The sequence below is a fragment of the Electrona antarctica genome, assembly GCF_951216825.1.
Source record: "Electrona antarctica genome assembly, chromosome: 6".
In the NCBI taxonomy this organism is placed as follows: domain Eukaryota; kingdom Metazoa; phylum Chordata; class Actinopteri; order Myctophiformes; family Myctophidae; genus Electrona; species Electrona antarctica.
Window position 1 is genome coordinate 35,150,243 of NC_136811.1, and position 15,971 is coordinate 35,166,213.

General features: G+C 40.9%; 1 protein-coding gene across 2 annotated transcripts; it reads left to right on the forward strand.

Annotated features, from left to right (window-relative positions):
- Nucleotides 1–886: 886 nt before the first annotated feature.
- Nucleotides 887–15,623, forward strand: septin7b (septin 7b). 2 transcript variants are annotated; one of them, XM_079504137.1, is made up of 13 exons: nucleotides 887–984; nucleotides 2,478–2,584; nucleotides 3,838–3,938; nucleotides 4,035–4,169; nucleotides 5,665–5,782; nucleotides 8,393–8,485; nucleotides 9,107–9,203; nucleotides 10,084–10,135; nucleotides 10,318–10,446; nucleotides 12,289–12,309; nucleotides 13,046–13,181; nucleotides 13,713–13,855; nucleotides 14,416–15,623. In XM_079504137.1, the coding sequence occupies exons 1-13, from the start codon at nucleotides 975–977 to the stop codon at nucleotides 14,453–14,455; spliced, it is 1,182 nt and encodes a 393-aa protein (XP_079360263.1). In that variant the 5' UTR covers nucleotides 887–974; the 3' UTR covers nucleotides 14,456–15,623. The 2 variants fall into 2 exon arrangements, with proteins under 2 accessions (XP_079360263.1, XP_079360264.1); XM_079504138.1 differs by lacking the exon at nucleotides 12,289–12,309.
- The last annotated feature ends 348 nt before the right edge of the window (nucleotides 15,624–15,971 follow it).

Below are 15,971 nucleotides of genomic sequence, written 5' to 3' on the forward strand. Positions count from 1 at the left end.
ACACATTTCAAGATTTTTCAAAAATAGCAGCTCTACAAGCTAGTCACTTCGAGCACCACTATGAGCTTGTAGTTTGTTTTTGAAAAATGTCACCTCATATGTGTGTGTGTGTATGTGATGTATGTGTAAATATATAGCTATATTTTAAAATGACACGGATGCTTTTGAGTAGGTAGTGTAGTGTTCACTGTTCACCAAACTGATGCTGTAAAAAAAAAGAAGAAAAAAAGAAGAAGCATCACATCCTGTTGGCTAGACACCACCGTGTTCTGCGGTAGCAGCATTAAAACACATGGGCTGCTGTGGGTGAGAGATAGGTCAACGCAAGAAGCACAAATCCTCTCCTAGCCTCCGGCTAAGCAAACTGTAATGGTAAATGGGCCTTGCTTGATGGTGCCCGGCATTGACATTAAAAGACCTAGTGGACTGGAACATTGCATCACGCTAGCCAACTATCTGCACTTTTATCCTGGCCAAAGCGCACACCATTTCACTTATTGACTTGATGGCTTGTGAAACTGATTCCAAAAACAGAATTGCTTGTTATTTGTCAGATCATCGATTCATGTCTTTGTCTTTGTGTTCTCTCCTGTTTGTTTTATGACGGAAATGCTGCCTTTTCTGCACGATCAAATTGCCAAACAGCAGTGAGTATTGGATTATTACTATTGTATTGTCTTTCCCTACTTTCCTTTATTTGTTTTAATGGTAGGACTACATAGAAAATGATCTGCATTCCAGTATAAGTAATAATAATAATAGCTGTTGAGATAAATTTAATAGTTTGCAACAAGTTAGAGCAAGGCTAACTTATTGTAGTAATGTTAAATGTTGGGGTGACCCGGGTGATGATAAAGTTTGTTTTTCTTGCTACGTTTCAGCAACAAAAGAATCTGGAGGGATACGTGGGCTTTGCAAGCCTCCCCAACCAAGTGTACAGGAAGTCAGTGAAGAGGGGCTTTGAGTTCACTCTGATGGTTGTGGGTAAGAACACACGCTATACAGCCCTCACTTTTCCCTCGCTTTGTTTCAATCATTCCATTGTATTCATTGTGGTTGGCATTTTAAAGTCTTGTGCTGTGGTTTGTTATTGTGTGTGTGTGTGTGTGTGTGTGTGTGTGTGTGTGTGTGTCGGTCTGCACATGTGTTTGTACTGTTTGTGTGTGTGTGTGTGTGTCGGGATGAAAGTGAGAGTATGCAACAGCAGTGCAGAGACATGCGTACATGACTCTGGATTGGTCACTGGTAACTGTTGTGAGTTGGTTCAAGAGGAGAACATCCCGGTTCCTGTAGTTTACTTAATCTTGACTCCAGCTTCTTGGCTTCTCTTCCTCTCAGAACAGAAACATTTAGATTGACTATATCCAGAACGGTCCTCTGCAAGTTAAAATACATGCATTCTTGAAGCACTTGGATGTGGTAGTTGACACAAAGCCAAGACCTTCGTTGGCTAATCAGCCCCTGTTTGGAGGGAAAATGTTTCTTTGGGTCAAAACCATTTCCTGTGGTGAGATGAACAGAATGTGTCCCTGCCGCGTCTCTAAGAATAGCTCGTCTCCCATTGCGCGCTGTACAGTCAGCTTCTGTTCCAGCCTATTGGTTTACAGTGGCACTTAAACAGGACCAATTCCTTGTGTTGCACTCCCATCATTTTGTGTTACTAGCCACATGCACGAGAAATGGCTCGTGCATGCACCAACACCTTGAATCAGCAGGGTGGTGTGAAAGAAGAAAGCTGAGAGAGGGACAGCTAGAATGGGAAGGTGCAGCACTCGGCAGCAATTCGCACATCTTGCGTGCCTCACTGAGCACATGACACATCAACCTGTTTAGTTCCATACACTTCTGAGTGGACCACCTCATGCCTCTGCCTGTAATCATGTCGCATACGCAGCAGCACGTTTATCATCCACCCGGTTGCACATTGTTAGATGCACCACTATGTATGGACAATAAACTCAACTGTTGCAGTGTGCAAACAGTAAAGTTAAATACAACCATTTAGTAAAGGGTGGCTCTTCAAATATTGACTCATGGCTACCAACCAGAGCGGACAGTGCCAGTGGTCATTTCCATCCGCCTAATGATCCCATTCATTGCGAGCTCGGAGACCAGGCACAGAATGGCTGGGCATGCTTGAGAAGCCCTGCAGACAGCACAGCGAGCCATTCACTGTGTGTTATGTTGTTGTCTTTGCCCTTAAACAAATGCCAGTGCCTCAATTAAACTGCATGGATTTTCAATTGTTTTTATGTTGGGTGATTTATTTATTAGTTCCCAGTGTCCACTCAGATTGTAATGCCATTACTGATCTGTGATTTGGCGTAATAGAGGGGCAATTGTTAACATGGATTCTGAATGAGTTTGCTTTTTATGTGTGTGTGTAGTGTGTGTGTGTAAGTGTCTTTACATAATGAGAGATGACAGTTTCCCCCAAATCCTGATGTGTTTGCCTTCTCCCTTATTTTTTTTCCCAGGTGAGTCAGGGCTGGGAAAGTCCACATTGATCAACTCTCTGTTCCTAACAGACCTGTATTCAGCAGAATACCCTGGACCTTCACATCGAGTTAAAAAGACTGTACAGGTAGAGTGCAAGTAAAACTGCATTTGACCTATTGCACTGCTACTTTTGGGCATATTTAGTCTTTATTCAAATTATTGCTTAACTAGAGCTAGTAAAACGATCATGCCATGTATCCAGCTTCCAGAGAGGATTGAGGCATTGCCAAGATGGCTTATGCCATCCACCATTGTGCTAGTGTGCAATGTGCTAAATACGGACACTGCACTGCAGTGAGCCGAAAGAGCTTATGTGCCGAAAAATTGGCGTATCCCTTTACGCCTCCAAGGCCAATATGTTCCTAACCACAGATTCCGTGAAGCTCACGAGTAGGTGAAAGTTGAAGCATTTGGCTTATGCTCTGCATTTGAGATTTAGACAATCACTTCAGGAGGTTATCCCTGTTTTTTGTTCTAACAGTTGGCCAGTGGTGTTCATGTCTTTATGTTTATCTTTCCTAATCGCATAACACGGCCCAGAAGCCTGAGTGCCATACATTCATCGCCGTCTGTCTGGAACCTGACTCACAGCACTGCTATTTCCAGATGCTCATTTGCTCCTCTGGTTCATCAACATAGTTGGCTAATAGCACAGTGTTGCAGTGCATGTCAGCACACGTTGCACATGCACAGTGTCATTGTTTTCTGTGTCATGTACACATGTGTGCATTATGCCTAGCAAGGGCAGGGATATCTGATTGAGGGACAGATTGGGACTATAAAGCTAGGATGTCATCGTTATGCCTAATTCATACTTCGCCATACGATGGGTGCGACACATTGTGAGTTTCACAATGAGTTGAGTAGAGAAAATATTTTTCTAGTTGCTTGAATTGTGTAATTTTGGTTGTTGGGTGTTGCGATGGGAGAAGTGTTCATTTGTGTGTTCAACTAATCGCCTCTTCATGCTTGTTCACATACTATGGAAAACTGTACCAAATTCTAAAATGAGAAAATAAGAACGATTGAGCGATTTCATGTGTGAATATACAATCAAGCAGTCAATAAGGCATTGTATTTAAGCGAATGTCGCCTCAGTTGGGATTTTCCAGATGCTTACGTTGCCCCATTCGCATTTACATCACCACAATTCATGGAGTGGTGTTTCATTTCTTTGCATTTAATGTATGTAATCAAGCCACTCAAACAAATACTTTCACTTCCGGTGTGAACACACCATAAATATTGTAAATTCAAATTATTCAATGACCTTTTATTAAAAAAAATGTCATGTTGAGTGAATAAGAATTCCAATGATTTTATGTCCTGTCGTCCTAGGTGGAGCAATCCAAAGTGTTAGTAAAGGAAGGTGGCGTCCAGCTACTGCTCACAATAGTCGACACCCCAGGTTTTGGAGATGCTGTCGACAACAGCAACTGGTAAAGAGCACCTCCATTTTGTCCCATTGATCACTGGTCAATTTTGCGTGTGGGTGGTTTCAGTTTCTGACTATGGATGTAATGTGCATTGTGCAGCTGGCAGCCAGTCATCGACCATATAGACAGCAAGTTTGAGGACTACCTGAACTCAGAGTCACGGGTGAACAGGCGACAGATGCCCGATAGCCGAATCCACTGCTGCCTCTACTTCATCGCCCCCTCAGGCCACGGGTGAGTCTGCGAGGAGCATTGCCTTGAAATAGTTTATCAGTGCATCTTCTGAGGCACTCGGACACACCATCAGGTTCAGGGTTGTCCACTGTAAAGCAGTCCATATATATAGCCTATCACTTTCCTGTAGCAGTTCAGTGGCCTCCAGTAGAAGGCTGTAATAGTACTTGGCAGCCCCTAGTAGAGTGTGTGAATGTGTTTATTGTGCAACCCTCCTAGAGGCCATTGTAAATTGTCAGCTGGCCTGGAGAAGTTGGGGTTAATCATGATCTCACACAAGGCATTCAGAGACGGATGAGATGGCAGTGTTTGTTGCTGATGATAGTGATGCCTAATAGTTTTTTTTTATTAGTCCCAGTCAGCCAATCCTTCTGTAGTAGTGGCAGCTCTGCTATTTCAGTGCTTAATAGTCTATATGAAAGAGGCCGTACACATTGTGCTTTGGTGCTTGGTCTCTTTCAAGAAGTGGTTGTGTGAATCACGTGTGGAGTTTCTGAATTTGAGTGCACATAAATGCACAGCTCTGCACTCATAGTAAAATCCTCAGTGTGTTAATTTAACCATTAATTTGATCCATTTATCCAATTCATATAGTAATGTAACGGTGATGAAGACTATGTCCTTTCTTCCTCCCTCCCTACAATCTTTCTTTCTCCCTCCATCCCTCCAACCTAAATCTGTGTCCTCTACAACACAATGTGTGTACTGTGTACAAGCCTGCCCTCTGTACCCAGACAAGCAGCACTCTAGTATTGAGGATGGTCAGCATATGCTTACTGCTTACACAAACACACACTCATGCACCAGCTGACCGCTCTCTCACAACCACAGTAACCTCATGTTACTCAGAGCACGGCTCAGTACTAGACAACTTGGATATTGAGCAAACTGTATTCTGCTCTCCATGTTCCCTGGAGTTATTTTTTAGGAACCCATTAGTCACTTTTAAAAATGGCTGAATCACACTCGTCCATTTGGGCTAATGCTTTTATGCGTGTGGTTACTGTAAGCTCCAGCAATGCTGAGCTTTTGGTTTCACATGTTTGCCACGACAAATGCCAAGATTTATAGTTGGCTTCTTCATTGGGTGTAGTCATTTATTATCTCCACTGTCACATTAGAATATCTTTAATCCCCTAGTATTGCTGCTTGAATAAGTGTTCATAACATGTCTGTATGTACATAGCCATTCTTATTGTGTCTGAAAGCCTAATCAAAAGTGTATTAGTGTATTATGGCTATTGTGTCTGAAAGCCTAATCAAAAGTATATTATGGCTATTGATAAAGTATTATTTCTTGCTATTATTCTGTCTTTTTTTAATCTTATTCTGAATCTTGTCTTTGTTGCTAAACTTTTAGATGTACCTGACATAATGCATCATTATGCAATATGTCTTTGTACTCCCCAGCCTCTATGCTCGTGATTAAATCATGATTGAATAAAGAGTTAGTATGCAAGCCTGTTTATAAGCCTGTGCCTTTGTGTCCATGCAGCCTGAAGCCTCTAGACATTGAATTCATGAAACGGTTGCATGAGAAAGTTAACGTCATTCCGCTGATCGCCAAAGCAGACACCCTCACCCCGGAGGAGTGCACACAGTTCAAGAAGCAGGTGAGTGGTTCACAAAGTTGGTCAAGGTACACTTTATTGTCCAAGGGGTTAGATGAGGTCAGTGTCATGATCTTCATATATCGAGATGGCTATATATGGTGGCGTGACGTGTCATGAGGCGTGACGTCATGTGATGTCACGAGGCGTGACCAATGGCCATATATGGAGATGTGATGGCACGAGGCGTGATCATATATGGAGGCGTGGGTGACTAACTAAAGGACGGACGGGAGATGCAGGTTTTCATAGTAAATGCGACCTACAGTCGCAATAAAACACATAATGGCCCCTACACACTGTAGGAGTTTTAAAGTTGTCGGTGAGTCATCGGATCGTTATGTTTTTCACACTACAGGAGTCTTTTAAAAGAAAATCGTCTGTCATTCTATCTTTGTGGCTTTCACACTAAACGATTGGTTGCCGACTAGGCATCACACACTGCAAAATTTCACCAAGATGCGATCCAGACCCGATACATATAGGCTACATCATTTGTTTTTTATTCCAATTCATTTTGACATCTCACGTACGTGCATGGTGCCATACCAGCGTGAGACCCGAGACTGACTGCATCTCTGCATGCAGAGGGGGACACAACATTACACAAGTGCACACATAGTATGGTTAATCTAACCTTCACTGCTGTTTCAGAGCCTCGTTCAACATCTTAGTCGATGCTGGTACAAACTATCTTTTAAACCTAATGTACTTCCACTTTGGTTATTTGTACCTTCTCCCAGAGGGCAGAAGTACAAACTCCATTTAAACCATGGGTACATCACTCACAATTTTAGTGTAGCCTGCTCATAAATAGACTGCAGAGAGGGCAGTTGTCTTACTCCTACAGTATGATCTTCCCTGCAGTCTGCACCTATCTGAACAATTTGGACCTCAATTGCACAGATGCACTGTGATGCCAAATCTGACTTGGCTTTCCAAGACTGCTCGATAGAACACTAACAAACTTTTGGTCAACACCATGAACCCTGAGACGGTAGAGGAAGTGCAGTCTTTGCTGTAGCTTACTACAGAGACTGTCCACATGTGTATTCCAAGTTAGTGAGTTGTCAATCCAAATGACCAAGTATTTATATGAGGAGACCTGTGAGATGGTCGAGTCATGAATAAAGAGGGAATCTTGAAAAAAAAGAAAGTGACCGCACACGCTAATAGCCAAAGTGCCAATATTTTATTAGGACATAGCAGAGCACAGAGTCATGAATGACCACAGGTCTTGAACAAAGCCCAAACAAGAGGGTGGCAACCTTTTCGCATATAATAACTATAATTTAATAATTAAACCTAACAAAGAATTAGTCAATACTTAAAGGACCACTTCACCACTTTTCAACATCTCTTCCTATAATTGGTCCCATCTAATGTTCATGATAAAATACCACCATGTTTTCCTACTCAGTCTGTGTCTCATAGGAGGGCTGTGGGCAGTTCAGAAACCCGTCCACCAGTGACATCATCGATGGTGAATCCAAGCTAATAGAAACGGCAGGCTTTCTTTTCCTGAAAAGTTGCAATGCAAAAGTTGAAGCCATCGTTCTCACGATAATAAAAATCTAAATATATTTTAAAACAAATCTGCCTAATGATGTCACTGGTGGACGGGTGTCCGAACTGCCCAAAGCCCTCCTATGAGACACAGACACAAAATGGTGGTGTTTTATCATGAACATTAGTGAGGACCAATTATATGAAGAGATGGTGGTGGTGGTGGTGAAAAGTGGTGAAGTGGTCCTTTAAATATGAACAATAAAGGTAAGATACATTCTGACTTTTTTATTATTTTTTTTGCACATCAAACAAAAATTGTGAATAATGGTTGTATTTGGTCAACTCAATTGATCACCTCAGAAGCCCAATCTGATCACCTGGTAGATCAAAAAGAGGAGGTTGTCCAGCTCTGCTCTACTGTATATACTGTACTTTGTTGTATGGCAAAAATAGCTGACCTACTAAAAGCTCAGAATGAGTCACGATGTGCCAGGGTTAATGTGGTTAACTGTTGTGGAAGGAGGCATTTGTGTTTGATTATATGCACACACGTGACATAACTAGATAAAAGGCTCTTCTGATTTAAAGAGCAGCCTCTGGGGTCGTGTGGTTTTGATGTTATTGTTTATTTAAAAAAAAAAAATAGAACAAAGACAGTTCTCATAACTAGCTCCTTAGGTGCCAGAAGAGTTGGCCCAAAAATTCAATTTTGAATACCGGATGATTAGTTCTGATTTATCAGAATAAGGTAAAACGTCTGACCATGGTAATTTGAAATTGATTTGTGTAGGGCAGATCTGGATAACACTGTGTACAGTAAATAGCTTTTGACAGCAGGAGAACTTGAGTGAGTGTGATAAGGTGCTCTAAAGGGCCTGTTATACTTGGTTGCACAACAAAAATAGATCTATAAGCTCACAATGAATTATGCTGTCAGTGGCTCGGCTTTGTTGTGTCAGTAAGCAACACCGGTGCGCAACTGAATTACAATGTATTGAATGACAATTCCCCTAATTTATGTTTCCAATTTCCAAACTTGCATTGGTTGTGGTATGATTGAAAGAACTAAATACACTATTCTCTCTGTCCAAATTCTGACCACAGATCATGCGGGAAATCCAAGAGCACAAAATCAAAATCTATGAGTTCCCAGAGACCGATGACGAGGAAGAGAACAGACTGGTAAAGAAGATAAAGGTAAGTGACTTGGTCTACACACCAAGTTACAAAGTGTTGCTTAGTGTTAACCCATTGATGCCTGAGGCCGAATCTGGAAACGCCTTCTATGGCCTGACCTAAGGTTTCTAAAGACCTTCAAATTCGGATTAATTATTTTTTAAATAGTTATGTTGCTACATGTATAGCAATAGCTGATGAGACGCAGGGAGCGCGCCGGCATCAAGGGTAGAACAACGTATACGTTGCATCAGGCATCAATGGGTTAAGTCTAATATTTTGCAAAAATCACGTCTTGGTGTTGTACAGCAAAAAAAATCTTTATCGTTTATATTCAGAGTAGCGGATTAAGATCAATCAAAGGCTGAATAATTTAGGGAGTATCTACTACTTCTGTTTCTAAATATTAGAATTTCAGAAAGGATATAAACTTGAACGTGAATTTTGGGATCATCCAAATGTTGTTCCAAAATATCCAAATGTTTATCAGCTAAACTTAATTTCCTCCCTTGGTCATTTACTGCCGGAGTTTCTCTAGAACAGTCTCTGCACACACTGCTAGCGTTTTTGAGCCTTTTCAAATGTTTATCATTTAACTTAATTTCCTCCTGTGGTCACACGTTAGTTGTTTTTTTGTTTCAGGACAAGTTGCCACTGGCTGTAGTGGGAAGTAACACCATCATGGAGGTGAATGGCAAGAGGGCCAGGGGAAGACAGTACCCCTGGGGTGTGGCAGAAGGTAAGACGAGAATGGACAACAGTGTACTACTTACCACTTGCTTTAATCCAAGTCCAATAAAGAAATAAACATTCAACTGTAGAAATGCTAATTAAAATTAGGCACCATGTGGACTGAAAGTATGGGAAATTGATCAGGTGAAACAAATTACATATGCCCTAAGACTTCAATCAGACTTATTTATTAAAAGATGCAGTCCTGTTATATCCTTACTAATCCACTCAAGCCCTTCCACATTTGAATAACAACTATACATTTACTGCATTCTCCCCCAGGCCTCCCAGTGGCATGCTTCAAAACCCTATACCACTTGTGCAAAGACGCGCTGCCTAGGCTACTTAAACTATCTAATTAACACTGGCATAAAATACACTAAAACATAATTGCTCAGACTCTTCAACAAAGATGGCAATAACAAACATTCTTTGTTCTGTACTTATACATACAATTGTAGCACCTGTGACCTTACCTGTGACCTCACCTGTGTTGGTCTCACAAGATCACAGAGCCATCAGTCTGAGAACCACTAGCCTCTGTATCCAGGCTTTCATTTTCGTCTGCGCAAAAAATGAAAACCTGGGGAAATGCATTGGCCGCTCTGTTCTAGAAGTGGGAGTCAACCCTTCCGGGTGGGCATTGCTCCAAATGATGTGACGTGGTGCTGCACTAGGGGGGAGAGGAGGGACCGGGGCTGACGGACAGATAGGTGAACCAATCGGGGCATGTGCAAATCTCAGCCGAGACCTGCCCCTCTAGACCAGAAACCTAACATGTTAGCTCAGGCTAGAGAACCACTGATTTAGACTATTTTCTTTTCATGCTAATTGGCCATGTGAATGAATTGAGATTGAGATGTATTTGTTTTTTCTTCCTTGACCAGTTGAAAACGGTGACCACTGTGACTTCACCATCCTCAGGGACATGCTCATCAGGTAATGACAAATCATCAGATGACAGTCATCCCAAAATGAACATGGAGTAGTTGGATACTCATTTACTGCCAGAGTTTCTCTAGAGCGTTCTCCACACACGATTCTACTAATCTTTCAAGATTAGTAGAATAGGTTTTTTTTTCACCCACTGTTCTGATTCTCTCTCTGTGGTGTCTTTCCAGAACTCACATGCAGGACCTGAAGGACGTCACCAACAACGTCCACTATGAAAACTACCGCAGCAGGAAGCTAGCTGCAGTCACTTACAACGGAGTGGATAACAACAGGTCCAAGGGTCAACTATCCACTAAGTAAGTCCTTGACTGATTAGTTAGGTTAGAAAAGGAGGTTGTTATTATTAACTACATACATTTTTTTTTACCAGCAACGTCAAGCCTAATCCTACCAAGATTTTCAGAACAACGTGGGACGTCTAAAGTCGATGGTGACTTTCCAAATTAGTCTGGTAGAGTAGATTAGTGGTTCCCAAATGGTGTGCAGGGGGGCACACTGGTGTAGCAAGTCCAGCTGTGATGTAGGATTTTGACAACCTCACATTATAATATAACATACAATTATACAATGGCATTCTTTTGTCTTAATATATGTGCATACTCATTTACCAATACAACGGCAAATTATTCTAAAGAAATATATTTAAATTACTTTCAACCTGGTGTCCCTATTTCGGGCATGTCATTTTACATATACAAAATTATAGTAAATTTGGCACAATAAATCTACAACCTCGCAATGCTGTGACACGTTGAGAGCTTGAATACATGTGTACCGAGAGATTCTGAGTTGGTTGTTTGTGTGCCTTGGGCACAAAACGTTTGAAAACCACTGGAGTTGACCACCTTACCAGGCAGGCATCAGGATAAATTGCCACCCGTCATTGGCCCAATGTGGGAAAATGTACTGGTGATGAATTGCTACTTCATCTGACACATTGACAGACAGCCAACAACTCCTGTGTTTTGAAATCTGAATAGTATAGCTAATAGTAAAATGTGTTGCTTAATTTGAGAAGTTGACTTAATGTTTTCTCACCTGCACTGCCACTGTTAATCCCTTTTCAGAATGTTCATTTATTTCCATATTCAGGAATCACACGTATTGCAATACAGTACAGTATGTTTGAAATGCTGTATTGCATGCTATTATTATGTATGGCAGTGGTTCCAAAACATTGTATTTTTTATTTTCAAGGACTAACTCTAAGAGTGTACAAATGGAACAAAATGGACCTGGTAGAGAAGAGTTACAGACCTGTAAAGGTCCATTTGGAACCCCCCCAAGGTCCTGGACATGACTTTGAGAACCACTGATGTATGGTGTCAGTGTTCTGGCTTTGAAGACTTTAGTTCTCTAGATCTTTAGTTCATGTTTGGCTAGAGCCAGAGTTTCAAGACACTGACAGTTTTTTGACCTGTGCAACTGAACTATTAACGTGCTAGGGATTAGGGAACTATGTGCTGGATTGCACTGTTTTGTTAGTACAGTTGGATTAATTGTTGTCCAGAATGTAGATAAGAAATAAAGCGGTTATATGACTTTAGCTTATGACCAAAGTCTGTGCTGTTTTCACATTATTTACTCATTCAGATCTATTCTACCGTCAGTAGTTAGATAGGCAGTTGCTGTTCATGGTTAGCAGATGCTTTTCCACAGTGTTTTTACTGTTTTATCGCATGGTTATGTTCTTTGTCTTGTGTTGGGCATGTGACATTCATAATGGATGTTGCTATTGTAGGCAACCTTTCATTGAATTACATACTTTGCATACAAACAAGATCTTCATGAAATGTATGTTCAAAAGGGGACATTTTTGCTGCTTTCTAGTAACCAGCTATCGCTCACCATGCTAAAACTCTTAATTGCTGAATAGCACTAGCATCCTTATAATGCTGTCTTAACACACAGCTAAGCCTAATGAATTCACTACTAATGTATTGTTTACATTAGTTGATAACAGTCGCGAAAGAAACATTGGTATTTTTGTTCCTAAGCATCGTCTTTATTCCAATTTGCAGCGGAAAATCAAGTTTGAATCTTAGATCTTCATTGGTAGACAGTAGTTCTTCTGTTTTATTCTAGTGCATGATCTCATCACTGCATGCTATGTGTGTATTTGTATGTTTGTTTTTTAGACTTGACACAGTTGAAGGAATGTAAGTGGTCATTTTTTTGTTTGTCATTTTAGACCCTTGTTTAAGGTGTTTTCTTGTTTGTAGCCCGCTTCTATTATCTCCCTTTGTACCATTCAGAATGTTCTCTCTTAATGTTAATGTTATAATTTGGCATCCTTTCTTCTAATGTTACTCTTTGTACCATTTGGCATCCTCTTTTTTCCCCCCCACTCTTTTGTTCTGAATTCCTGGTCGATGTTTACATGGAATCATTACAAGGAAAATCAGTTGGGAATTAATTTCTGCTCTTCTAAATTATGGCAATTCTTTAGGTGTCTTTGTGCCTTTGTACTTATTGGGTTTGTGGTCAATTTCTATCCACCTCCAGCCATCACCATTAGTCCAGCCTAATAACATCCATTCTAACTCTGCAAATGTAACTAGCTTGGTCATCACTAACATAACATTTAAAGCAAGCCTTGGCTTATGCGCTTCACAGTTCAAAGGTTTCTTCTTTGCTTCAGCTTTTCAGTCCTCATGCTCCCTCCCACAGGCCTGGTCATTTGGTCGGGTGTCCTTAACCCTGTCCCAGCCCTGCTAGGTCCTGTCTACAACCCTCCTCTCGCACCTCGTCCCTTCAACTACTCCTACATGTTGCATCTATCCTGGGAAAGAAGGGCCAGTGTTCACAATATATACCATCTAACTGGTGAGGAGGTCACTACTGGTGAAGCTCTCTGATGCTGACTCTGTATGTGTGTGTGTTTTCCCTTTGCAGGAGCCCCTTGGCTCAAATGGAGGAGGAGAGGAGAGATCATGTGACCAAGATGAAGAAGATGGAGATGGAGATGGAGCAGGTGTTTGAGATGAAAGTCAAAGAGAAAGTGCAGAAGTTGAAAGACTCTGAGGCAGAGGTAAAACAAATGTTACCGTAGTTAGTCACTGTCTGTTCTGTCTGTCTTTACTTGGGTGTGAATGGACTGTGTGAGAGTGTCGGTCAAGTCTAACTGATAATGTGATGTTCTGCTGAACACTTATTATATTTGTGTGTCAGAGTTTATCTTTGAGTTATTGATCACAAGTGTGATTTTTGAGTGGTGCAACCACTCCTATAGACGGCTTTGTGTGTCCCTGGGTCTGTCCCTGGCTGGGTCCCTGGGTCTGTCCGATCACGAGAATAGCGTTATAGCTTTTGTTCACCACCAAGTGTCACTGTTGCACAGCCTAACGCCACACACAGTCCAGAGATGAGGGCTTGTACAGTATGTACAGCACAAGTACAGTACAGCACCACTCACTTCAGACGGGTCTGATGTTTTTAAAATTATATTATGCACAATGATGGCTGCAGTCTGTTGCACAGTAAAATCCTTAACTCAGAACAGTACAAATGTAAACGTCCATTTGTGAACACGTGTTTTACTGTGTCATTCTTGTCCCTGCAGCTTCAGCGGCGTCATGAGCAGATGAAGAAGAACTTGGAGGCTCAGCACAAGGAGCTGGAGGAGAAGAGGCGTCAGTTTGAGGAGGACCGTGCCAATTGGGAGGCGCAACAGCGTCTGGAACAGCAGAGACTTGATGCGTCCAGGTACGGATGAGGCGTGCTAACAAAATGGTTTCTTTCAATTAATAGTTTTCATGGTATCATGAATGAATAGGTATCAGAATAGTACGGGCGACGCCATGTTGCTCCATGGAAGGAAAGAAACATGCGCAGTTGAGACCAGGAAGTTGTACATGCCCAAATCTTTAGACAGTCATTGGCTTGAGGGAAGGAAGTAGCTTGCTTGTTTAGGCCTACTCATCAAACTATGTATGAAGATTTGGTTCCTCAATCTTTTCTTTGGCAATTGTGCCACCATGTGTTGGTTCAACTACCTAGCACATACTGTATGTACTACAAATGAACACTGTAGGCATAATTCGTTTTAGTAAAATAGGACAGACAATTTCAGCAACACAAAACAACAAAAACACGTTTGTCGTGTTTCTTTTAACATGATCTCTCTACTAAATAATTGATATGTTATTTCTAAATAATGGATTTCTCTCATTTCAATAATTTTTTTGCCAGATGTCTGTGCAAAAATAGGCATTCACTTTTTTAAGATGACACAGTAAACATGATTTATCTTTCACTTCCCACAGGACTCTGGAGAAAAACAAAAAGAAAGGCAAGATCTTTTAAAAGCCAGTCAGTGGGGCCGCCTCATGACACCCCATGCCAACATTGCCAGTCGGGACACCAGTGTGTGGCACTGCCCCCAACCCTCCCCTCTTCCACTCTCCTGTCCCTCTCTTTCTAATGTACCGCCACCACAACTGTGGTCCTGCTCCCAGCCACTAGAGGGGGGAGGTCTGCATGTACTGTCAGAACCACCACCAGAGATCTCCATAGTTGCCTCGGGACTCATCCAAGGAATGTGTTTACCGTAACAACAACAAAACATTACATAATACCATTTTAGAAAAGCCAAACCCATTATATTATTATTGTTGTTCTTATTATTGTTATTACTGAATACTGTCCGAAACCCACCCCACCTCCCTGCTGCTCAGTTTTTCTTTCCCAAGGTTGCTATTTAATTAATGATGTCTATGTTTTTATGCAGAGCAACTAAATAAAACACACAGACACACACACAACATGCCTAACTGTATGTACAATCATATTCTGGTGAGTTGTTTACTTGGCAGGTATAAAGAAAGATGTGTATATGTATGTATATACAGTATGTGTGTATATACATACATATACACATCTGATCTTCTATGAGGTATTAAATAGAGAAATTGAAAAGGCATTAACAAAAAAGTAATGTTTTTAGTGTAACAGGTTAATTGTATCCTCCATTTATATGACGCAGACTAATATGAAACTGTATCCATGCAACATCTGAGGAACCGTGGAACTAAAAACGGAAAAAATGCACCTTGGGCTTTGATAAAACAGCTGAAGTTTTTTTAATTTTTTCTCCAAAAATGTAACTCTTTCTTTACTTCTGTTTAGCTACTTTCACTAGCCTCGGACCACCATTTATAACTTCATAAGTGTTATATTTCAGTTTAGTTTATTTTTATATATAAATATATTTACCGAGCCAGCTGAAGTAAAACATTTTGTAATATTAAGAGAACGAAAAGTGGTTTCTGCTGCAGAGCAGCTGTTTCATATAGATTCAGTGAGCCAGGACGAGAATATTTCGGTAAATCTGCACAAATTAGATCAGTGGGATTTGAATAAAATACACCACCACATTTTGCTTTGGCTATGTACTCCATCTCTGTATTTTTAATTTTATTTTTCATTCGTATTGTACAAAGTCACTTAATAAACCTGTGATGATACCAAAGTGTTGAATGCATTGATTGTGAAAATTATGCTATGTTGAACACTTTAAGTGATGGTCTACATTTACATGGTAATTGACAATGGACTGTACATGGTATACTGTTGGAAATGCATAATGCCTAATTCACATCCATTGACAACCACTAGATGGCACTGCTACGTCTTGACATTAATGGCAGCATACACTGATTATGATTTACATCCATTGACTTACATCCAATGATCCTTTTCTTCACAGTTGATAGTCTTCAGGTGTCACCTGTATGGATGAAATCTATTTTCAAAACGATCCCATATCAATGCAATGCCGTGCGTGTATCAATGCAATAATCATACCATGTTCCTTAAAACT

Excerpts from the sequence above, each read along its gene's own strand:
- septin7b (XM_079504137.1), top strand. Across the intron at positions 13,182-13,712 it reads TGAAAGACTCTGAGGCAGAG|CTTCAGCGGCGTCATGAGCA; the intron begins GTAAAACAAATG and ends TTGTCCCTGCAG. Across the intron at positions 13,856-14,415 it reads CAGAGACTTGATGCGTCCAG|GACTCTGGAGAAAAACAAAA; the intron begins GTACGGATGAGG and ends CACTTCCCACAG.